Raw genomic sequence first — 24,590 nt, forward strand, 5'->3', positions numbered from 1 at the left:
AAAATATGGAGGTAGTCAAAAGCAGGGTAGCATTTCTATATGAAGAATGATTAAACAAAGCAAGATATTTCAGTATGAAAAAGTCAACTGCACTTATTTGTAATAGAAGATTTTAAAATCAGGAGTGGATTGGAGAATGTGATGTGGGAACGATTAATCTATTCACTTGTGCTTCTTGTAAAATAACTAAAGGACATCAAATAGTGGCAGATTCAGAATGAATACTAGGAGATACTTTTTCTACAGGAAGTCAGGTTGCAGAACTTCTTGCTGCTGAAAGCAGACAAGTTGAAAAGGTAAATAGACTAATGAATGAAAGAAACATCAGTATAGGACTGTTCGTGGAAAGGTCTTGTTTTTGCTTAAGGTATTCCTTTGGCAAAAAAGTGCTAAAGGCTGGGCAAGAATTCCAAAACTAGTATCAGTATGTGCATGCCCCTTTATACTCTTCCTTAGACATCTGCTATTTGCCACTGTTAAAGGCAAGAAAATGGCTTACATAGATCTTTGATCTGTTCTTGTATGGTCATTGCCACTGTGTGATATAGATACTTGAAATTTGTTCACTTTTAATGTGGTTCTTAATAAATCACTAGGTGTTTAAAGGTCTTTGAAGCTATTTAACTTCATTTTTGTAAGTTCACCTTTATAATATGACTAAGAAAGGGAAGATCAGGACTTTTCACTACCAATTCAACCATTGCAGTAGACACATGATGCTGCAGCTGACCCATTGTAATTTAGCCAGGAACTGTATTTTTCTTTTGCTGTTTTTCTGTTCCTCTGTGTAAAAGCCAGCTACAAAAATAGAAAAAGTATGTCATTTTCCTTAGTGGTGGTGGATGGAAGCAGCAAAATCACAAGCATGTGGGCAGTTTCCATAAACAGCACCATGATTAGGGAACCAATATTAAGCAACTATTTTAGCCCCTCTAATGAACACACAGAATATCACTCCTTATGTTATCAGCCTTGTCTTCTTCTGCCTCCACCCTGCCTGCTTAGCCATGCCATGTCCACCATCTGTCCCATGACGATCAGGGCATGACAGCTCCTAAGAGGAAATGACAAGAACGTGAAGGTAATGAGAAAACAACAGATCTCCAGTTCCCTCCCCTCATTGCTGCTGCTCGAAGAAGTGGTGTTGAAAAAGGGAGAAGTGATAAGTTATTTCTACTCTTCCGTAGCTCCTTCTCTCTGCCTTGTAATTCTTGGTCTCGCAGACCTGAGTACAGCACTGGTGGGCAGGCAGGAACCCAAGCAAGCACCAAGATGAGCTGAAGGCAGGAGTCGCGGGGCCATAGCTGCCTGGTGACAAAGCTCAGGAATTCACTAAATCTTGGACTCCTGAGCTATGGCACCCGAAGAAACTATACCACTGGTCTTGTTAACTGTTCTTGGGCAGTTACACAAGCAGTCTCAAAGACACTATTGAAACAAGCAGCTCTTCATACCAGCTAGGAAGGGCGAGCTGGACTCCCAAGTAATCCTAAGATTCTTTTTTTCTTTCACTGTTGAAAAAAAAAGCTTTCCTATACAAAATATTATTTTCTATCATATTTTGGATAAAACATGGAGAAGTTATGGTTAAATAGAATTGGATTTTAAAACAGAAACAATATTATTTGAAATTACTACATCCTGTGTGAAGACTTTTTTAGTTTTTGTGTCAAAATCAAGGTAGGAATTGAACTTGAAAAGACTGTGCACAAATCAGTATGTGCTGTGAATACAACCTAATGCAAACACTATTGACTCATTAAAAAAGAGTAAAGGTGATTCTGTTTCTGCTTCAGTCACTCAGCTGACTTTTTTTTTTTGTAACGAAACATTGCAAGCCAAGGGGCAGTCTAACCAACTTTTTTTGCCAGCTTGCATGGTTTTCTTGAAGTCCACAGCTATTGTTAGCATAGATCTCTTAGCCTGTTTTCTGGATTCCTTGCTGGAAAGAAAATCTTACTCACTGTCAGCAAATTACTGACTTTCTATCAAGTATACAGCTGCAATGCCTCAGCACATCTTTTTTTCTAGATTAAATGCCAGCAGTTGATATCATTAATTACAGGTTATATAGCATTCAGATAAGCGGCACTCACTTTAATACTTGCCTTTTGTTAAGAGCTGATGTAGAGCACTGCACCCAGGAAACCACTTCAAGTCCACAATGTGTAAGTTTATACTGGTGTTACAAAACACAGGAGCTATTCTGCATATTCTTCATCACCATCTGCTGGCATCCTATTGATTAACCAGTACTTCAGATATATTAAAATGAAGAGTACCTCTATAACACTGACTGTTCAACAGTTTCTGCTGAAGTTATTAGTATAAGATTTTATGTGCAAGAACTAGGGTGAAAAAATCTTTTCACTGAAATGTATCCTTAGTATGTAATCTGCGAGTGTGTGTGCTATGGACAAGATGGATGCAAAAACCACACTTACTGCCTCAGTAACTCATCATTAGAAAAATGAAAGTTAAGTCTCCTTCACCTGAAGCAGCATTTGCAGCCTGTTAGGATCATAAGTGTCACAACAAAGTCTTCATAAAAATAGTATTGCTGCCCTGCCTTTTGTAAAAACATCCATGTAGAGAGCAAAGCACATTGTGAAATTCTCTGTCCTGAACCGAGCAGCTATGGATATAGACAGGTAAAGCAAGATGAAGATGAAGTGCAGCATACTGGAATTTATAGTCTCTATAGGAATTTTTTAGAGTCTGTAGTCCCAGTAGTGGCAAGAATGCGTTGAATGTTGCTCATAAAGTGAAATTTGGACGTCTCACTGATATGAAGAAAAAAGCACCATGAACAGGCTATCCATTTTTTTTTCTATTGCAAAATACTGTATTACTGAAAATTGTCCTGTTCATAACAGGCCATAAAACCCCAAAATTATTTTTTATGTATGTCATATGAGCAGAATTTTTAAGCTTATTAATAACTGTTTTGATCTTTAATGCAGTTTTGATGATGCATCATTATTGTGGAATATAACAGTTTTTAATGTTTTTGTGATCATAGTAGCTTACAGCTTTGCAAATAAGTTGTATTTCTTGGAAATGTACCAGTCCTTACCATTTTGAAAGTCATACTGAGAGGCTGCATTAGCAATGCAAAGGCTACTGCAATTTATTTTAGTTTACTGTGTCCAGTTCTGGGCTCCCCGATACAAGACATGGATGTAATGGAATGAGCTTAGCGAAGAGCCATGAAGATGTGTAGGGGACTGGAGCATCTGATATGCAAGGAGAGGATGAAAGAGCTGATGCTATTTTGCTTGGAAAAGAGAAAGCTCAGTGGGGATCCTGTCAGTATTAAAAATTCCTGGAGTGGGGGAGTAAAGAAGACCGAGCCAAACTCTTCTCAGTGGTGTCCAGTGACAGGACAAGAAGCAAGTGCCAAAAATTAAAATGCAGCAAATTCCATTTAAATATAAGAAAAACCTTTTCACTATGAGAGTGATTGAATGCTAGAACATGTTGCGCAGACAGGCTCTAGGAAGATGTTCAAAATCCAACTGGATGTGGTCCTGGGCAACCTGCTAAGCTGATCTTGCTCTGAGCATGGAGTTGAACTGGATGATCTCCAGAGGTCCCTTCCAACCTCACCTATTCAATGATTCTACTACTCCACATCAGCAATGAAAATAGTATTACCAGTAACAATTTATATTATTTAAAGCAACAAAGTTTTCTTCATGCTGGAGAGGCCATGGTAAGATTTGCATTCAGCTGTTTGTGTCAATAGTTCTGAAGTTATAGAAGATATCTTCCAGAGGAAGGAAGAATATCTTAATTAGAGTTATCCTGGAATATGAAATGCTTTAACCATTAATGAAAGCAAAAATTTTTTTGATAAGTGCAGTGTCTTAGAGCAATCATTCCACATTTTCAGTGCAAAGCTGATTTCACATAGCTCTATGGGAAGTAGTGTCTGTTCACATTAGGATCTAATGACAAATTGGTTGGTTTACAGTGAAAGAAAATGTTCAGTATTGAAACACGGGAAGAGCAGTTTGACTGTTAAGTGTCACATTTCCTTTGATGGCATTTAGATGTTATTTGAATTTGCTGCCGTAGAGATTTTGATATTATAGTTAACAGCATGTCTGACCTTCCTTTCTTAGATCTATCCAGGCTCGGTGGAGTTAATGCAGGTGATTGAAGATTTTATACACATTGTTGGAATGGGAATGATGGACTTTCAGAATTCATACCTAATGACTGGAAATGTAGGTAAGAAATAGGAATTTCTTCTATCAAATTTATGACCTATTGAAAATCAGAAATTGCAAGTATGTACTATAGAGTTGCTGCTTCTATCACAATCCAGACTGGGCTCCTGCTCCAGATTATCTCTGTTGCTTGGTTATCTCCTCTCTGGTTTAACACACTCAGTATGCCTTACACATTGGAATTCTCCATAATCATATCTCAAGATCTAAATGCAAAGTTGCAGACTCTAAATAAAATTCAGAAAATATTCATCAGAATACTACGAATTGTAGGTATATGTTAGAGCATCCCCAGGATATACAGTGTTTCAAATGGTAGTTTAGAGTAGCTTGCTAATTAAGATAATAATGATATACTTAATAGCTTGAGAAATGTTACTTTTGTTGACATTATCTCTTTTAATATTCTATTCTCCCAAAGAACAGTCTTTGCACATGTTATAGTGTGATAATAATCAGCACAGACAGATAAGCAATAATTGTAAAAAAATAATCTATTAATTGCCAAAATAATTTAAGCCTATGGTTTCTTACATCAGTTTTTTCTATGTGTCAGAGTTTCAAAATTTTATTCAGATTTATTTTTCAAACTTTGTTTTCAGCACTGGAGAGTTGCCAGGCAATATAATCAAATAATAACAGACATCAAATATGAAGATTCTTAGCAACTGAATTCCACTTCTTACTAGCCATAAATGCTTCTGCAATATTGCAGCATTTTATTAAAAATTCAACCAAAAAAATCAGGTTGAAAACCTATTTTCTAAGCAGTCTATCTTTGCTTAGTATCTTCCTTATTCAATTAACTTTCTATAGCTGCACTTCTATAATGCCAGGAAAGTATTAGGTATTTATGTAATGAAAAAATTCAAAATGTATGTTTGCCTGATAGCAAAACTGGTGCCAATACATTCTTTCAGATTTTCAGTCAGCATCTTCCTGCATCTATACGTCAGTCAGTTCTTCAGCAAGTCATTGAAATTAGTTAGAAAATACGGTAATTTAGGAATTAGTTGGCAGAATAAAGCAGGGAAATTGTTGGAATGTCCCTATTGAAAATCTAACTTTCTGTGCAATAATAAATATTTATTAGTGTTGTCTGGTTCATATTTAGATTGATAGGACTGTAAACACTAGCCCCTGTAAGGCACAGCCTTGTATTGGAGACAGGTCAAAGAACTCACCAAAAAGAGCTCTGGCAGTCTTAAGATGTTTAAAACATTTCAGTAGGCAGTATGGGGAACTTTAGCTTTTAACCAGTGATTTTTTATTTCTGTTGTTTACTGTTTGCACTGTAGTACCACTTAAAGCTTCTTCCAGTTGTTAGTCCTTCATTATGCTAGATCCTGCACAAATTCATAAAGAAATATATCTTTCCTGAAATGCTTGTTCCATGGCATTTTTATGCCAAAATAAAAAGATGAGCTTATTTAAAGAGCACAGCCCATGCTGCTTGGCATGTTGTACTGTATTGTGATCTGTTTGTCCTCTGAAAAATGTGAAAAAAACACTGGAAAATGTTTTAAGAAGATGCATTCAAATCGTCTGTGTTTCTACATATTCATGGCTTCAAATGGGAAACAGGAACAACTTTCCAATTGGATCTGAAACCATGCTGTGCACTGGCTAGTCCAGATAACTGCATAATCTTAACAGTCTTTCTTTTGATTATCTTTCTCTTCCCACATATAAGATATTTTTAGGCACACAGGAGTAGGTCTTTTCTTAACTATATAACCAGCAAAGGAATAGAAAGAAACTGAGAAAAGTAAAATGAATTTATAGGTTTATTGTGACTACCTAGCTCTATGCCTTGACACATTGGCATGAGTTTATCCTCTTTGCTCAGTCAACCATCAAAAAAGGACAGGGTCACTGCTGTGCAATTCATTGACCAGAATACTTGAGCTCAGGTGACATGGTGAGATGGGGACCAAAGGTTGTTATCAGCAAGGAGTCATTTCTTATTTTCACAAACAAGGAAGGAATGTATCTGGAATAATTCAGTTTTAGTGTAGTTATGCTCAGGGGGTTGGTGTATCTGTGTCTGACTGGCTATGTACTTGGAACTTAGGGAACATTTATGTTGATCTCAACTGAGAGGAATGAACTATGCAGTTGTTGCTGTCTTGTCTTAGCATTAATTCTGCTGTACCAACAAGAGTTTAAAAGTATGTGAGGTCTTGTTTATAATTTCTAATAACATTCTTGTCATTTAAGTCAGCAAACACATTCCATGCAGGAAGCAGATATGTGCAGAAAGGAGGCCCAACTTTTACATATTCATCTTTAAACAGGACTATCCAATAGTTTTTCCATAGTTATTGACCATAAAATATTCCCTCAGCACCTTCAGAATTTTAAATGCCTTTTACCATATTTTCATTTTAGAATCACTTTACAGTTCAGATATATGAGAAAAAGGATTCAGTACTAAAGGATGAACTGCTGCTTCTTGTCAGAAAAAACATCCAGTTCTGTAGCAAATTTCACAGTATTGCACTGAGTTCTTGGTTTCCTTCTACTAATTTCAGTTTACAAGTTAATTTCTAATTCAGTGACACTATAGTGGTCCATATACAATTTGAACATCTAATTGTGTTTGACAGATACGCTAATCTCCTGAGATCCTCCACAAATGGAATTTTATTTTCTCTTTCCTTCAAGACGCAGAAGCAAGTAACTGTGGCTTAACAAGTTACTACACAACAGCCACACTAAAATGACCATCCATTGCACATTCTCAGCTCATGACACATGGGAAATGATGAAAGTTACCTTAACTATATGGTAGGCTATACCAAGCCACATTATTATACATTTTAAAGTAGCTAAGAAGGTCCATAAGGATAGTTTCCACGCCACTGTTAAATTTTTCAGTGTGGTGGCTTCTAACTCCAATTTTTCCTTGCTTCTGATCAAAACATCAGAGACTGGTTCCAAATCCAGATGATCCAGTATCTGTGCTTTGGGGTTTATTTAGGCAACTCAGTCAAATCAAATACGTTTCCATGAAAGCAAGGCCCAACTCCTCTTAGCTCTTCTCTCAAGGATAGAGAATATGCTATGAAAAACTTAACAAATGTAAAAGCAACAATTTGCTTTGATCGTGCATGCCTGGGACAGATGGTATTTGTTTTATTTGTGTGCTCTCAGTTCTACATTATATTCCCTTAAGAAATGATTACATGAAATAAAAGCCTCTGATAGGAGGTGGAAGCCTCCTTCCTCATCCTGCTCCTTCTATCCTTCCTCCTCCTCCACCTCTTCCTCGTCCTCAGGACCAGCTAAGCAGGCAGAGGAAAAGGATAGTGTGAAAAAACAGGAGCTTTTGCTACCACTCAGAGTCCCTGAATTAGCTGAAGGCACAGACCCACCTGCAGGGATACAACATGCAGTGGGAGAAAAGCTTTTAAACCATATTACCATTCTGTGTTAACTACTTGTTTTCAGTTTTCTCGGTTGTAAAAGGTGAGTTCCTCATTTCAGATCAAAGAATTAATCTTGGCTTTCAACACCCTTTTGAACTTTTTTGGAGAGCTAAAGGCCTAAGCAGATCCACCTCAGGGCTTTGGCTGGTTTGGGCTCCCATCGCAGTAAACCATTAAGAGTTCTGAAGAAATGTACTAAAAGATGGCTGAACTGTTATCAAGAAATATTCATGCTTTATTTTTAAAAAAACCTGCTAGACTGGGATATCGGAGTGCCAGAAGCATAACTGTCTTTAATGCTATAGGTGGAATGTGGAACTGGAAATAGGGAGCAGTATTAGGAGATACATATTTCTGTGGCAGATTAGGATTCTTTTTTAAAGCAAAATTTTCCCTCTGTTGTCAAATAAATTTCCTTAAGTGCAGCAGCCAAAAAAAATGGTTAAAGGACACTCTCTTGTCAAAAATCAAGCTTACAGCTCTTAGAAGATATTAATGAGAACACCAAATAATCTTGAAGTGCAGTGTGTTGTCACGGATGTTATTTGGAACTGACAGAAAATAAACAGAATTTTCAGCATGAGAAAAGCCACTTGTTGTTAATGTTAATTTTATGAATACCGATGTTTGTGTGATCAGTAATGTTCTAAAATATGCAGATATCACAAAGTTATTTAGACTAGTCAAAGACAGGAAAAACTGAAGATCTCCAGGGGGTATACCAAAATGAAAAGAAGAGGATATCCACTGGCAGATTAAATTCAGTGTTGACGGAGCATGTAAGAGGGAGTAGTTCAAACCATACATAATGTAGGAATCTAAAAGAATTCAGTAAAATCCCATGATCGCTTTTCAGCAGAGCTCAGAGAAAAGAACAGCATTAGTGTGCAAAAAGAGTAGTCTAAAGAAAATACAAATTTTTTTTTAATTTTCCATAGCCATCACTTGCAATGTTCTTTTCAACTGAGATTATAGGGTTGGGATACATTTTACTTTAAACATCACAAAGTTTACCGAAGTGACCCTAAGCTTCCTTTACAGTCAAGGGAAACTACTGCTCAGGAGACCATTTCACACCATGTTAGACATCTAAAGTTAGGGCATGGGTTGCCTTCAGGAAGTTCTTCCACTGGCTATAAAGACAGCCTAGTGACTAGCTTAGGCTTGAATGATTCATGTCATCTAAAGAAAAGAGGAGTGCGACTTTGTGAGTAAATAAAACCTGTGAACACAGAGAGGTTCAGAGCTGTATGATTAAAAAAAATAATAACAGATTGAGAAATGGAATCATTAGAATAGATATTTGAGAACAGATTGTTAAAAGGGACTAGATGTACACAACTGAAAAGTGAGTGAAAAGAGAAACTAGGCTGACATCTCTATTTAATTTTGCTCACAGGAAAAACAAAGATTCTTAACTAAACTGTACATTAGCACATTTAATTCTGAATAAGCATGAGGCCAACATCTTAAAAGGAATAAAATAAATACAAGTAGACGTGGTGAATGCAGCTAGCAATGGTATATGAAAAAATGAAGAGGTGTAAGCCATGCTTCCATGCATAAATCAGCTTCTAACTAACAGTCTGTTATCTCTCTGCTTAAAAATGGCTACTGTGACACTGGTACTCTGATGAGTAATCTGATCCAGTATAGTAATTAACATGTAATTTTTCATTTAAGACTTTGTAGTGAGCTGCTTAGATAAGCTTTATAAATATTGGCAGAGAACAAAGTCTGATTTCTGACTTCACAAACAGTCTAGGATGCCATAGGGGAGAAAATTATTTTGAACCAGTGTTCCTTGTCTTCTGTCTTTGCATACTTTCTTGTTCCCCCTTCGATCTTCCATTCCATGTTCATATCCATGGAATCTATACCAAGAGATTAAATAATCCTGTAGGCTTACGGAGTGTATCTTAAAATTTTCCAGTCCTAGCTAGAGATACGTAGAAATGTTAGTGACCAAAGGAGCTTTCAGAAGATGTACCTACTCTAGCTATAAAACACAAGGAGTGGTACACCTGCTGAGCTTCGGGAATCCTAGAAAATGAGCAAGCTGGGTTTCTGTCTGTTACTGTGGGTTCATTCACCTTTTCCCAAGGTAAGATTTTTAGATCTTGTAAATTGTAGATCCTGTTCATACTCTCTAGAAACCTCTCCACGTTATGTAGTTCATTTACTTATCCTAATGGCATCTGCCTAGTCTGCTTATCTTTTTTGTATCAGAGTTAGTGATGTGTATCTTAAATGCAGCACTCGAGATCCTCTGACTCATATATCATAAATATTGTACTGGCCTAAAATCTACCAAAAGACTGAATTTGTTTTAACATTTGAAAGGGTCTTTTTTCAAATATATTAAAGAAGACAGAAAAAAAAGCCACAGCATTGATACTAACTTGTCCAAAGGTGTAAACAGAAAGTCTAAAATTTTCAGTCAGGAAACAACTAGTTTAATAATTATGTACACATATACTCAGAATTAATTTGTAATGAAATTACTGCTTGTTCTGAGGCTGTGTAGTGCTAAAGCACAGTACTGTGAATTTGAAGGCGGATATTTGTGGTTAATAGAAATTCATCTGGTAAAATTTCAACATTTTCTCCCAACAGAAGGAAAATTGGACCTGTCAGACAAATGAAAATGCAAACTCCATAGAATGGCCCAAAGCAGCCATTCAGATTTCTCTCCTGTTTCCCGGGAGAGTCATTCCAGAATACCCCATGTGTTCACAACGCAAAATTTAAGAGTACAGCCTTTAAGGAACCACTGTGTGGGTTGCACTTATTATTTTTAAGAAGGTGAACAGGAGTCATACCTTGTAGTGTGTCATAGTTCATGTGTAAATACCTCTGTAGTGATTAATATAATTATGTTTGGTTTTGTCAAGTAAAAATTTTCACAAGATAAAAATAAAGTGAAACTTGCATGGTTTTGCAATGAAATACATTCCTGATAGATATAAAAACACAAGTCCCCTTTAATTCATGGAGTATTTATATTCTGTTCAGTTTTCTACCTAGCTTTTGAATAACTAGTAAAATGCACACCAAAGTAAGCAACATTTAGCTAGCAATCTTTTCTTATATTTTATTATATAATTTTGCTATATAGACTTTTGCCAGTTTCCGTTGTCTAATATACCATTTCTTCTCAAAACAACGTAAAAGAGTCAGTGCCCGTCATCTTCCCATTTCAGGCTAGGATTTGGCTTTTATGATTGTGTCTATAAATATGAATCAAAAAGGACCAAATGCAGGCTTGAGAACTGTCCCACAGTTGTCCATACTGTTTAATTCCTGGCACCTGCCCAAACGATGTCAAGGCATGGCAGGGGACAGTCCCGGTGAGAAACCAGTCCTGGTAGGCATAATTAATGCTTTTTTCCTTGCGCTGTGGTGCATAGTTGATCACACTCTGTTCTCGGATTGTGAGCATGGTGGTCTGAGTGTTTTAAGTTCTGCCTTCTGCCCCGTTCTTTTCATTCCTGACTTTGGATCCTGGTCCTAATCCTCTCTGTTTCACACTCAGAGGTAACCCACCAGTCTTTCCTGCCCCAAACCTGTACGCTGTCAGTGAGCAGATGCTCTGTTACATGGAAGTGGGCATCCATCACATTTCTTTCTTGAGTCCTCAAAAAATCCTTCAACTCCCGAGGTTCCTACACAGCCAGCATCACTCTCCTGTTTCCCTGTTCTTCAGTTGCTCAAACCATATGTAACAATCCTCTGGCGGCTAAAGGCTACCAGAAGAGACAGTTTTCAGAGAAAAATAGACAAAAGACTAGGAAAACTACAGAGAAAGGTCAACTGGAATTTTTTTTTATACCCTTCTTTACTTCTGTTCCATATATATTCATATCATTTCCTTTGCAGCAGCCTCAGCAATTCCTTGATCAGATCAATATGTTGGCTTTCAGAAGACTCAAGCTTTCTCCACTGATTAAAGGGGAAAAACTTCATGCACACTTTGAAGGTCTAGCTCTTCACAGCATCTGACTTAGTGCCTGAAGTAAATGATTGAGAGCTTATATTTCTTTCTCAATATCAAATAAGCTTATTAAATGATTCACGTTCCCTGAAAACTTAGCTGTGAACAGTGCATAAAAGAGTAGATTTTTTTTCTCTCTTTTCTAAAACTGCATACTCAGTGATCCTGAGGAAATATGGCTCTCAGTTACTTAAGATTAAAAATTACTAATATCAAGGGAATGTCTGCATGAATCTTTATCAAACAATCTTCACAAATGTGGATAAAAATCTAACTTAATTCTATGGCTATATTCTAAGTAATAGTCATAATTCAGTAGTTATTTTTGTGTATACAATTTATTAATGATCCTTAAAGGTAAAGCTAAATAAATTAACCGTTCAATATTTTTAAATGGGTGCTATAGGAAACTGGAATAATCTAAGGTGTTTGCCTTCGCTACCTTATATTAAGTAAGATATAGTGGAATCAAAGGTTCTAAAGAAATAGAAGCTATAAAACATGCAGACATCCAAGCTTCAGTCTAATTTTAAAAAAAAGCCTCCAACTGAAACAGAAAGCCGTGTCAGCAGCCCATTTGCAGAAGTAAGTTTTTACAGCATTTAAGTATATGTACCTTAGATTCTTGTATCATTTCTAAAGTTCTACCTGTGTAAACTCTTTTCTGAATCATTCTGTTTATAGGCCCCTTTTTACGTGAGCAACTAAAAGCTGCTGTTTTCTAGAGGACTCATCTGTTTTATGACAGGCTGGTTTTTAAGACGTGCACTGAGAAATTAAATATTTGAGTTTATTTGCTCCTTTGCCTCGGACAGTTACATCTTTAGGTGACTCCCAACAATTTCTGAGTAGAATGAGGCTTAAGGGGATAGAAATTAAGTCTGTGGTGGTAGCTTTGAGTTAATGGAGTAAATGCACACCCAAGAGAGTATTATCATTTCATATTAAGGCAGTGCCAAGAGGCAACAATCATACTTGGTGAAGTATAGTGTCAAGATATTCCAGACAATACAGTCCTCCCCTTAAACAGGGGAGGTACCGCTGTCACAGTCCGATAACAAGATGCAATTCTGCACAGAGTGATGGCTCATTCTGGGATTTTCTGTCCCTGTAAGGCAGTCGCCGCAAGAGCGTCCAGCCAGCATCTGGTGGTGCATCAGCTAGAGGTGGTCAGCTAGAGATGGTGCGACTGAGCAAAGTTCGCCCTCAGTTTTAAAGGGTTCGACAGGGGTTTGTTACTCATTCAATACTGAAAATGAAAGAAAGAAAATTAAATAGAATTAAACTAAAACCACGCAAAATATAAATTAGTTAGAGAGAAAACCAAGGAATCATACTCTCAGCTGGTAAAAACGAGTGGACTAAAGTCAGTGAAGGTAGACTGATTTCCTGTCTGAGACTCTGGAGTTAACAGAAAATATTACTTATAAAGACTTAAGAGACAACTAGTAACTCTGCATGTTACTTGCAGTGTGTCAGAGAGAGGTCTATTGCCCAAAAGTGAGCTCCATTTTGAATGTGGAGGTAGCATGGTTTATACCAAGCTAAGGATGTGGCATACCAGCTGCCAATTTTGTTTTTATTTTCTGGCTTCTTTTCAGGAAAACAAAACAAAACAAAACAAAACCCCCAACCAAAAAAACAAACAACAGAAAAAGAAAGAAAAAAACCCAAACAAACAGACAAACAAAAACCCCAAACCAGAAAAGGGAGGGAAAGTACTATCTAGAATATTAGAAAAATCAACCTGCTGTGTTGAAACGGTATATGATTTCCTCGGTGATGACTGTAGGTTTTAATGCCGAATAGCAGTGCAGGTCTGCCTCTTTCAAACTGCATAGCCTGAAAGTGACGTAACAATGAGGTCACAAACTGGATAAGCATTTCTCATTTTTCAAGGCAGTTTCGTGAGGCTGTTAGTGGATTATTAATATCAGAGAAAAGTATTTTTATGGTGAATAATTATTTTGGCAGTGGAATTATAAGATATTTTTGAGATCAAACTTCAAAGCCATGTAAAAAGATGCAGATGTAATTCTGAGTAATTATGTCTGTGCCTGTGTAACTTTTTTTTCTTTTTTTTTATATGGAGAGGTGCACTTTAGTATATGGACACTACATATATCTCTGCAATTCTGTTAAGATCAGATCGTATAATGGTAATAGAGTTAACAGTGTCAGTAAGATTAGTTCAAAGCATCCCAAAGCATCCATGTACTGGGTTTGCTAAAATCCAGAACAGGGTCTGAAAGTTATGAATTATTTTTTGTGATTTCTGAACCCATACGTTCACTCATTTCGTGGGTTTTGTTCGTTTTGTTTTGCTTTCCCTTGACTTCAGCTGTGAGGTTTAGGACCCTATTTGCTGCTCTGGCTCAAGGCTGAGATAGAGGATCCTTGATAAGGTTTGTGATATAAATCAGAGGATCATTCCACTATGGATGAATATAGCTTTTTCCTGCTTTGGAAAATTTCAGGAGAAACTCTGTAAAATATTATTTTCTTTTTTTTTTTTTTTCCTTTCATTAACTCTTCTTTACAGTGGGAAGAAAAGCTTTTTCTCACTCAAAAAATGTGGTACAGCTCTGTGGCCTGTGGTGTTTGAATGGTACTAGATGCAAGGAGCACAAATGCTTAAATTGCCCTGCAGTCGTGCCACATAGCTTGACATTGTTGCAGTTGTTTTTCTTTTTTTGTTTTAACAAACACTCTCCACATACATGGAGATACGTAATCAGCCATAGGCAGCATTCCTCTGTAAAGCTTTTGAGAACATAGTTTGGGAAATGGTCTTACAGAAAAGATATTTGATCTCATTACATGAATGACTTTTCATATAATCTGTGGTTCAAAGCTTATGCTGTTCTTTAATGGCTATTATTTTGTGGAACTTTTTTTCTAACTTATGCCCTCCACTTTTGGTGCCAATTACATTAGTTAATAGTTAGCAGTGTTAGTTACGTGCCATTTCTTGTAATGCTTTCCTACTAAAATATTCTGGTCTCATACTATCTTCCATTACTCAGTAGTCAGGTATCTTGAAAGGAGGTAGATTTCAAGTACATCTACAGGAAAATAGTGTATTAATGTAGTAACTTGTCCAGAAAATCCTGTCTCTTGTCCTGTTGTAGAGTAGCATAGCTAGAATGTGAGCTGGTCTCAAAGGCAAATACTTGGAAATGCATTCATATGTGTATAAATTGTGCCCTTTGGTGAAACATATTTCCTCCCTGTATTGGCACCAAAATCTCATCTCCAATAAAGCAGAGGAATGAAAAGAGACTGGCCTGCCCAAGGGGAAGAAGCTGTAGGACAGCCATCAGGATGATCGGATCTTCAGGGACTGGCAGTCAGGCAGGCTGCTGCATCTGCACATACAAGACTTCTCCCATTTCTGAAGGACATATTTATCAAAAAAAAAGCAAGCTTATCCCCTCCTTTCTCATTAGTACCTCAAGAGGGTACAATATGTTCATAAAGATTAAAGGGAATGTCTCATTTTGCCATTAGGTATCTTAGATTGTTCATTGCAGAAGCATAGAATGAATGTTTTTAATGCTCATTTAGCTTTGAAAATTGCATCACTATCTAGGCAATGAAAAATAATGGTCTCCATTCACAGTCAACAATGCACAAAGAAAAGTTAATTTCTGCAAAATGACTGTCATTTAACTTTGCCAAATTGAACTTATACCTGTTTCTTGGATGAATAGTTCCACTACTGGAAAACATGGCTGGTGATTTTATACCGCATCATCTATTTTACATTCCTAGTTGTACTTAGAAATAATTTTCAGAAGTTAAAATTATAGATATCCAAACCTCTCATAAACTGAAATGATAGAGACTGCACATCAATAGGGTAAGACATTCAAATATGGCACTAGTTCATCTACTTAGAAATGGTATTCAAGAGCAAAGCTCAGAGGAGTTTGAAGTGTTTATGTTTATACTGTTTATCATTTTATTTGACAAGATGTTAGAGGGAGTTTGCTGAATATATGTGTTTGTTCTTTGAATGTACTTGAAGCATGCATTTAGGAATTTTCTTTTAAAGCTTGGAAAATAAGGAGGCAAGTAACTGTGTAGAAATTTGGCCTTTTTTCCTTCTTCTAGGCAATTGTTAGAATATTTTCTTCTCTTCACAATTTTGTTAATCTTCAAATTATCTAACAGCGTATTTGTTCATCACCTTTTTAATATATGGTTTGAGGGAGTCTCTGTCTAGTGAGTCACATGAGCACTTTTTATGGATTTTTTTTTCCTATGGATATAATTTCTATTGATAACACCAGCTGCTGATTCCAAATTTTTACCTGTCACTCATCATTCTCAGTGCTCACATTAATCTGCACTGTCACTGGTTTTAGCAATGTTTAAAGTCTCTCCTGGCTATAGCTGGGCATGAAATGGAATTGTTCGACCTGCAATTTTTTTTTTTTCTTTTTTTTTTTTTAGATTTAGTGCTTCACTGGAATAAAGCCAAATATTCAATTAAAACAGCTTAAAAGAAGTTATGTTACCTTGCAGCTGTGGTGGACAGTTATCACAGGCTGACAAGCTAAGAATTGCTAAATTGCCAAAACTCCCTTTTGTTTCTTCAGAGCATTTGAACCTCTTGGTGGTACAAAACATTAGGACCCAGTGTGTTTATATTGCCATCTTAATCTTTCATGTTGAAATAGTTTCATTTAGTAGAAGCATCTAAATAGGTAGGATTTTTTCATTCGGATCAAGTCTATAGTATGTTGAAGTTTGTACTAAAGGAGAAAATAATTCTGTAGTTGTTGGCTAGGGTTTTCTCAGAAATGTAAGAAAAGCAAGGTCAAGTTACTGTTCCAGTGAGGTTTCTTTGTTCTCAGTTTAACCATTTGGGCCCAGGCTGAATTTAATCTGTGACCGAAAGAGCTAAAAATGAAGGAAGACATAATATAAAAATTCCATAAACATAACCTAAATAGAGTAGGTCACTGTTAAAAAGCCCAAGGAATTACTTATTAAAACATACTTGCAGATTTTGTTTAAGGGCTTCTGTCCCCCTCTTCTCCTATCTTGTATATAAAGTCCAATCTTAATTACCTCTGTTGAATAATAAAATTTGCTTATTCCTATTAATGTGATTAAATTAGCTGTTTCACTTAACTGATTTTACTTCTTATACTGCTTATGCTAAATTCTCATCAGTTTCATTTTTAATGTTTATGTGAATGTTGGTGTAAATTGTGGGAAAAAATTTCTTCTACGTCCAATTAATTTCTTGCTCCATGCAGTGCAACCAGTATGTTGTCTCAGCACATGCACTGAAAGTCTCATTTGCTGAATGAAGATATTGAGCACCTTCTGAAAATGCTTCATTACCATTCAAATGTCCCTTTGCAATAAACGTAATGTAACTGTAGAACTCAAATGTTTAAATCATCAAAATTTGATTAATAGCCCCAGTTCATACCAAGATAGGCCCAGATTATGCTGTCCACATCTGTGCTTCTGCAGAAAAGTTACTGCTTTGAAATAGCATCAAGTAAGTGAGCATCCTTACACTGACCCTTAACTTTGTTCTTCTTTTGTTCAGTTTAGAAATTTTGTTATGAATGTTTGCCACCAGAGTGCAGTTAGTTTTGTTTCCAATAAAGCACCATTTAGATGGTTTGGGATTAGGGACAGAAAACACATTTAGTACATCAAAAATATTCTATAAAAGCAATAGCACTGTAAAAACTACACAGAACAGAGAGGGGAAAATAACTAAAGGAAAAAAAAGCAATTTTCTTTCCAGCACCCTGTAAAATACTGTTTGTTGGGTAACAATGCTATAATCAGGATATGCTGGGGGAAAAGGATAATATAAAATGGCACTTTTTGATTGTCCAGTTCTCCAGGGAATGATTTGTACTAGGAAAGCCACCTTGATTGTAGATTATAATTTGTAAGTGGTCAAATACTATTGGAAAGCAAGAAATAATTTTTTTCTGGCTATCTCCTAGATCTGACTGTGGAGATAATAACAGTCATCCCAGATATGGCATGGCAATAATAGCAAAACTGGACTCAGGTGTAGAATACTTGATGCTGAATGATTTTGCCAGACTGAAAGTATAGATTATTTTCAAACAGTATTTGCAGAATTTCTCAGTAAATTAAGAACTTCTCTGGCATGTAAATTCAGTCACTCTGTGTTAGTGCTGTCAGGTGGAGGAAATTAATTGAAGCAGTTGTGCTGTGTTGTTGGCTCCCAAAAACTGTAGTTCAGTAGAAAACAAAAATTCCATCCCTGCTTCTTATTTCCATATTTCACATTCACGATATTCCATTTAAAAAGAATTCACCATGATTTTTTATGAAATAGCATGCACAAACAGTCTGGACTAAACTCTTCCTTTCTGCTTTATATCATAGATATAACTGTGTTTTCTGGAGTATTGCACATTGTAGAATTGAATTTTAACTTTATAGAGCTTCTACCTACAGGCAATATTTCCAGGAAATAAGGGATAGTTAGCCAAAGCAGTATAGTTTCATTTGGGGGGACTCCTATTCTGAATATATGTTTCATAAACATACTGCAATGAATAGAACAAGAAATTAAAGAAATAACAATAGCAATAAAAGCAAAATTTGTGTTGGAATAACTGTAGTAGAAAATAGGTTGCAGATAGGATGTAGTGCCAAAGAGATAGCAGAGTCATATCGGATGTGTATGTTAGTAATGCAAACGTTGCAGAGCCAGGCATGGTGATGGCTCCTTTTGGTGGCATCTGTCGTGCCTCAGGAAAACCAGAGAAGATGTTTTCTTATTCACGGTAGTTTTTACAGATTAGCTGTCCAAAGTGGTAGTTCTCTACTGCACGTAAAAGCAAAACTGAAGGCACTGTAAGAGCATCTGAAAAGTTGGTCTGAATCCAGATAGACTTTTTAAGAATTAAAACCCTATCTGCTGCAGGTATAATGCTATGTTATACCTTGAGTTAAATATTTTGACCAGATTCTATGATGAGCTTTGGCACTGAGTTCAGGAATCATCTGCTTGCATTTTATGTACTCGGTCACAGACAAGGGTTAATCCAGTATTCCTAAAATGCAGTTTAAGCTCACTATGCAATATACACAAAATTCAGATGATTTTTTAAAACCCTGAGAAGGCCACGCAAGCAACCATAATTAGGCATCTCTATCTCTGTCAACTGCACTCAAAAGTAATGGACGTGTAAGGCACCTGAGTTCAGACGAGGGAAACAATAATGGTATAACGTTTGACTTAGTTGACCAGTTGACTGTTGGTTTTCATTTCTTTCTTAGCTGCTTGGATCTTTTTGATTCCTCCTCCCACAACTTTGATAAACATAAAAAGCCTCTCATCTGGGGGGAGTGGGAGGGAAGAAGCAGGGGATGCTGGAGATGGGATGACGAGAATTGGATAACAAGAGCTGAGCACAAGGTCCACATGCCAGTGATTCATGTATATGCGTTATAACAGCTCATAATAACCAAGCTCTGTCATTCTTTATAGGCCCAATTTTCTAGTTAGATGTTTTTTAAAGCATCTCCTCATTGTGCAGTTGTTTTATTGAAATGACCATAATAACTCTGAGATATTTCTCCTGAGTTATTAAAGTTAATTTAGAATTCAACAATGTGAACAAGTAAATCAAACTCAGTCTAATTAGTATTACTTACTACTTATATTGGATAGTGTCTATATGTCCCATTGAGGTACTGAGTTTTCATTGTGCCATGCATGATGTAAACAATCTAAATAAAGCATGTGTGCATTATCCTGACAATTGGATTTCACAGCGCCCCAGGACAACTTTTTACAATCCCTTAAGCAAATCTTAATCCACTTTATCTCCTCCATGGAGAACATTCAAGACAAATTAGACATGCCTCCAGAAAACAGAGACCTAGTTATGAATTCCTGTGAGGAAGGTTAGAATCATGGCTTGAACATGAAACTGAGATACAGGAGACCTGTGTTTCTAACAGTTCTGTTTCCAATTTTCCATATGACTCTACTCAAGCCTGTCTTGAAGGCATTTACCATGTAGACCTTGCAGCACCTGCTTATCAGGTGCTGGGTTCAGGGAGAAGCAAGAGTGGGCTGCTCCGTAAGGAAAACCTCTTCAGAGCAGGACTTGATTGCACGCAGATCTTCCTAATTCAAGTGCTCAAAACATTAGATCAGTAGTCTAACAGGCAGTGTTAGACCAGCAATGCTTTCTCTGGCTTGGCCAGGTTTTAAAAAAGAAAGTAACTGCAGATACATTTAATAAGGGGACAAGTCTGGTCAGTAAACATAGCTACAGGCTTGAGCTTTTTGAGGATCTTACCTGCTGCTCTGTCTATTTTCTCAATCTTAATGGAGCCAAAGTGTAAAGAAAGCACTGAGATGCTCTGACTGAAACACTTCTGGGAAGGCACATGGAGAAATTTTACATGGCTGGTGAATTGCCATAAAAATGAGGGCCACCTGCAAGCTTTTCCTCCATATCTACTGTTTTGCAGGGTATGGCTTGTAATCAGGCTCTACTTTTTAGGATTCACTAGCCACTTCCATACTATTAATGCTCTGAGATTCTATGCCAGAGTAATTTACAGTTCTCTCCATTTGAATTTGCTCATAGTTGTATCTGAAAGTTCTTCAAGATGCCATTTTGTATTATTAAAAATCTGTTCAGTAATAAAATAGAACAGAGATCTGTTTCTAGTCTGCTACAAAAAGCTGTGATTAGAGACATATATTGATTCACATGCTTTATTTTGTTTCCTCTGTGTGTGGTTTTTATACATCAAATCTTCTATCTCCATGCCTGAGAATTCAATTCTTATATCACCTTTCAATTTCCTGCATAACTTAGTTCACATCTTTCTATGTTTCTGAATGATAGGATTTAGTCGTCATTTCCCTAGAGGTAAGATATCTTTCCTTTGCTTCAATTTACTACTTCTGGGAAGCAATCATTCTACCTCTCCTCCATTGCTCTCCCCAAGCAATGTAATGTTGAGAGAATATTTTCATCAATTCCCTGCTAATGATTTTCGTGTCTGCTTGCCCCCTTACTGATCTCTTGTCCTCTGTCAAGTCCTCCCTGTCTATCTTTTTAATAGTTCTTAGTGGCTATCTAATCATCAGTACACCTGATAAATAAACACATAAATGATCTCTCTCTCAGCTTTTCTTCTTTCTCCCTTTCTCTGATGACACCATCATCATTCCCGTCTTCTGAGCTCACTACCTTAACATTACCTTCAGTCTCGCTCTCTTTTTCTCTCGTTATCAGCTAGAATCACCAGGCAGACACTTTTTCCAGTCACCTGAGTGATTGAACAATGCTTGGTTTCTGCACCTGCCTTGCACAGTCAATCTAAAATAATGTTGCAGGTGGCCTTGCCCCCTCAGTATTACCATGGTTTTCACCTGTGTGTCTGTGACATTAAAACTCATGCACTTAAATGCCAACTCATTCTATCATCTCCTGCATCAGGCTCCATCTTCTGTCTTTCTTTATGCTGAGTCTTCCTTTTCCTTGAGAAGAGCTTTGTGACAAGGCAAGAGTTGCTAAGGGAGGCCTTAGTCTTAGTGGCATGAATGCACAGTAATGCTAAGAGGAATGGAAAAAAATAAAGCTCTTTCAGAAACACAGAGTACCTTAGAAGTGGCTCTGAGTCTCTTTGGCTGTTCATGTCTTCATCTTCTTCAATATAACTCCCAAAAGATGGAGTTGTCTTCTAGTTAGTGAACTACAGCTTCCTACCACGTTTTATTTAAAGCATTTTTCTGAATAACCACATATTTCAGGAAGCATTCCATTTATCATGAGTACACATTTTCTTCTGACTGCTCATAAAAAAATTGTTTACATTTTCACTAGTTCAGTTGGGTTTTCTTCAAACTTGTGATTCAGATTTGCAAATTCTAAAGTGATTTTGTTCTTTATGTTCCACATTGGCCAGCTGCAAATAGCCATATTCATCTTACAGTATGCATTAATAGTAAGTAAATAGTAACAATGATTAAAAATTATAAAAATGCTAAGATTAATTTTTTTTTTTTCCCTAGAGGGACATGCAGAAGTAACATCTGGAACATGGACAAATTCTATGATGCTATAGCCATTTCTATACACTAACTCTTTCTCAGGGAATAAACTTTAATAGTTTCCATATTATTATTATTTTTTTTAAGAAAGCTTTTATCATCCATAACAACAATTCTTAATGCTCTAATTAGTTTGAGCTTTTAATTTTTTATTTTCCATTTTTACTTCCATACCTGGAACAAGGAAAGGTTTGGAAAAAGAAGAATTGCAGTCTTATCCTTTACCTATTTTAATTTTATCAAGGTAGATTTTTATCATAACAAATGAGCAGTAAGGAACCACTCAAGAGAATGCATATGCATGCATGGTATTTCATAAGTCTTTGAAATTAGCATATTCCTGAATTGTTGCTGAAATACAGAATTTGGTACTGAACAACAATAGCACACAAAGCCAAAAGGTAAAATTTGCCTGCTGCCTGTAAGATTTTTTTTTTTAAATCACGTAAGTAGCAGAAGAGATCTGAGTGTTTATTAAATGCATTCTGATCATTGCCTGAGGCCATGCTGCTTTCGAACTCATCCTAAATATTATACTGGTCATATTATTGATACAGTAGCATATTGCTGGCATTTGTTACAGGCTTTGGGGAGCATAGTCAGACATCATACAGTTATATGACTGTGTGTTTACTTATTCTTCATATTACTTAAAGGACTGCAGTGGCTTGCAAAATAGAATGAGTTCACTGATTCCCCAAGGCACTTATCACTGATAAATGTATTATTTTACAAGAAAAAGGGTAATGGGTACCTCTCTTCCCCATTGCTATGGAATACAGAAGGGAAATATTCAGAGATCACTGTTAAGGTAGCTTCTTGATTAACCTAAAGCATTATTCTTCACTTTCAAACAGCAAGCCAGTTTAAGGCACAGTTTGCTTGACACCAAAGGAAAGACTCATGCAGAACTCATCCCTGATTAGTGAAAATATCGATTAAATGTCTGCTCCTACTTCTGTCTATACCAGTAGTGTGTCTTGCTGCCCAAAGCTTGAATAGTCAGAGGGTAGCTGCTGTGGGCTGATGAGCTTCAGGGGTGCAAGTGCACAGCAGGCTTCTAGGGACATCCCTCTCTTGTCTGCCCACGGAGCAGTAGGGCATTACAAGGTTCTAATCTAAAAAGACATAATTTCTCTGTTGATAGCCATAAGAAGTAGTAGATCCATTACGTTACAATCTCCTAGGAGCTTTTTTCTGACCGTTGTTTGATGTTTGCTCACCATGGGGAGATTTCACAAGTACTATTTGCAGAGGGAAAATTACCTGGTTGTTCTTCTTATGTCACTCGTGAAGAGGATGTCACTTCACCACAGCCCTTCTGTTATACATAATCTTATGGGTGGTAAGAGGTAGATTTATCTTTGTACTGAGAGAAGGATTTTAAAGATCACCAAGGCTGCTCAGATGCAGAGTTCTGTAGCAAAACTGGAGATTCACAAATTGGCCTCCTTGAAAAGAGGGTTTCACCATTTGGGTTTGTTGCAGATTGCCTTTAAAATGATGGGGTTAAGTGGATAGAGCAAATCTGTTGTGAATATCATCTTCAATATGTCCATCTGGCTCTTTGATGATGAGCCAGGCAAGACTTTGTTCCCCAGGTATCCAACATGAGCTGACTTAAGTAAGCTTATTTATTCTATAAAAAAACAAAGGTTTTACATTTAGGGACAACAGAATAATTCTAAAATGTATAAATACGTTTCTAATTGGATCTTCTTAACAGAGATGTTTGCAGAAATACTCAGTATTCTGAATTTTAACACAAAAAACCTTTCATATTCTTTATGCTGAACATCTGTGACAATGGCACTTCTATTCATGACTATTTTACCCTGAAATAAATTTAGCAGTAGCTGTCCCAGAAGGGCAGTATATTATCCTCTGTCTGAAAAATCAAAACCTGTTGTGTGATGAACTCAAGTTTGCTAAATGCTGAATAGTATAGGTCTAGTATGCTGTCAATGGACAAGTCAAAATAGGAGAGGAAAAGAGCGAATGATGCTGCTAATATGCATAGCCATTCTCTGTTGTCTGTGACTGAAATGCAATCAAATTCAGAGTTCTACTTTCTTGCTCTGACAGGGCAGGGAGGGTTAAGCAGAAGTTGACATCTTATGCTAATCCTGTAGATTTCTGTATCTGCTTTTCAGTTCAGTCAAGGTACTGATGCTTTTTAAAAGAATTAATTCCCATTCCTCCATATCTTAAGTCATTGTAAATTAGGGATCAACATAGTTACTGTGCTGTAAAGCACCACAGACCCAGAAAGTTTATGAGAAAGGAGAATGAGAACCAGTGTTGTATCCTCATTTGTAAATACATGAATGCTACAGAATTCTGACTCAGATTTTGAACATCTTTTCTACAGGTTTTGGTTCAGTCTTTGATAAAGATAGGGATCAACTGTTTAATTTGGCTTGCATTGTAATTTTAAAACCTAAATCTCTACTGTGAGAGCTGAAGTTGTGTTTAGTCCATGAGCAAACATCCAGTCATTTTTCTGTCATCCCTTCAGTGAATCTGTTTTCCTGTTCTAAAGTGATTAATATTATCCAAGGGGCTGATTCTGAAATGTTACCAGTTTTCGTTGAACACAGGAGGCTAATGGGCGGATAGTAAAGAGAAGGGGATGATGATTCATGCCATTTATTTGGTTGCTTTATCTTTTATTATTTAGCAACGCAGATCAGTCAGAGAGTTACTGGAAGATGCACTAGGCAGCTTATAACTCATTCAGGGTTATAGGGATCATAGCAGTACATTTCAGCTTTACTATTCTAGACCATGATCTACAAGGGCTAGCATACAAGAACTACACAATTTTTCTTTCA

At 36.7% G+C, this 24,590-nt stretch overlaps 1 protein-coding gene across 7 annotated transcripts in view; it reads left to right on the forward strand.

Annotated features, from left to right (window-relative positions):
* Window positions 1–24,590, forward strand: part of ADGRB3 (adhesion G protein-coupled receptor B3) — a 460,870-nt gene that overhangs the window by 233,988 nt on the left and 202,292 nt on the right. For all 7 annotated transcript variants that reach the window (XM_069804588.1, XM_069804589.1, XM_069804585.1 and 4 more), the window contains one exon: window positions 4,128–4,236. In XM_069804588.1, coding sequence (XP_069660689.1) covers window positions 4,128–4,236 — 109 coding nt within the window. The remainder of the gene's footprint in view (window positions 1–4,127; window positions 4,237–24,590) is intronic.

Source organism: Haliaeetus albicilla, chromosome 17 (genome assembly GCF_947461875.1).
Source record: "Haliaeetus albicilla chromosome 17, bHalAlb1.1, whole genome shotgun sequence".
Classification (NCBI taxonomy): Eukaryota; Metazoa; Chordata; class Aves; order Accipitriformes; family Accipitridae; genus Haliaeetus; species Haliaeetus albicilla.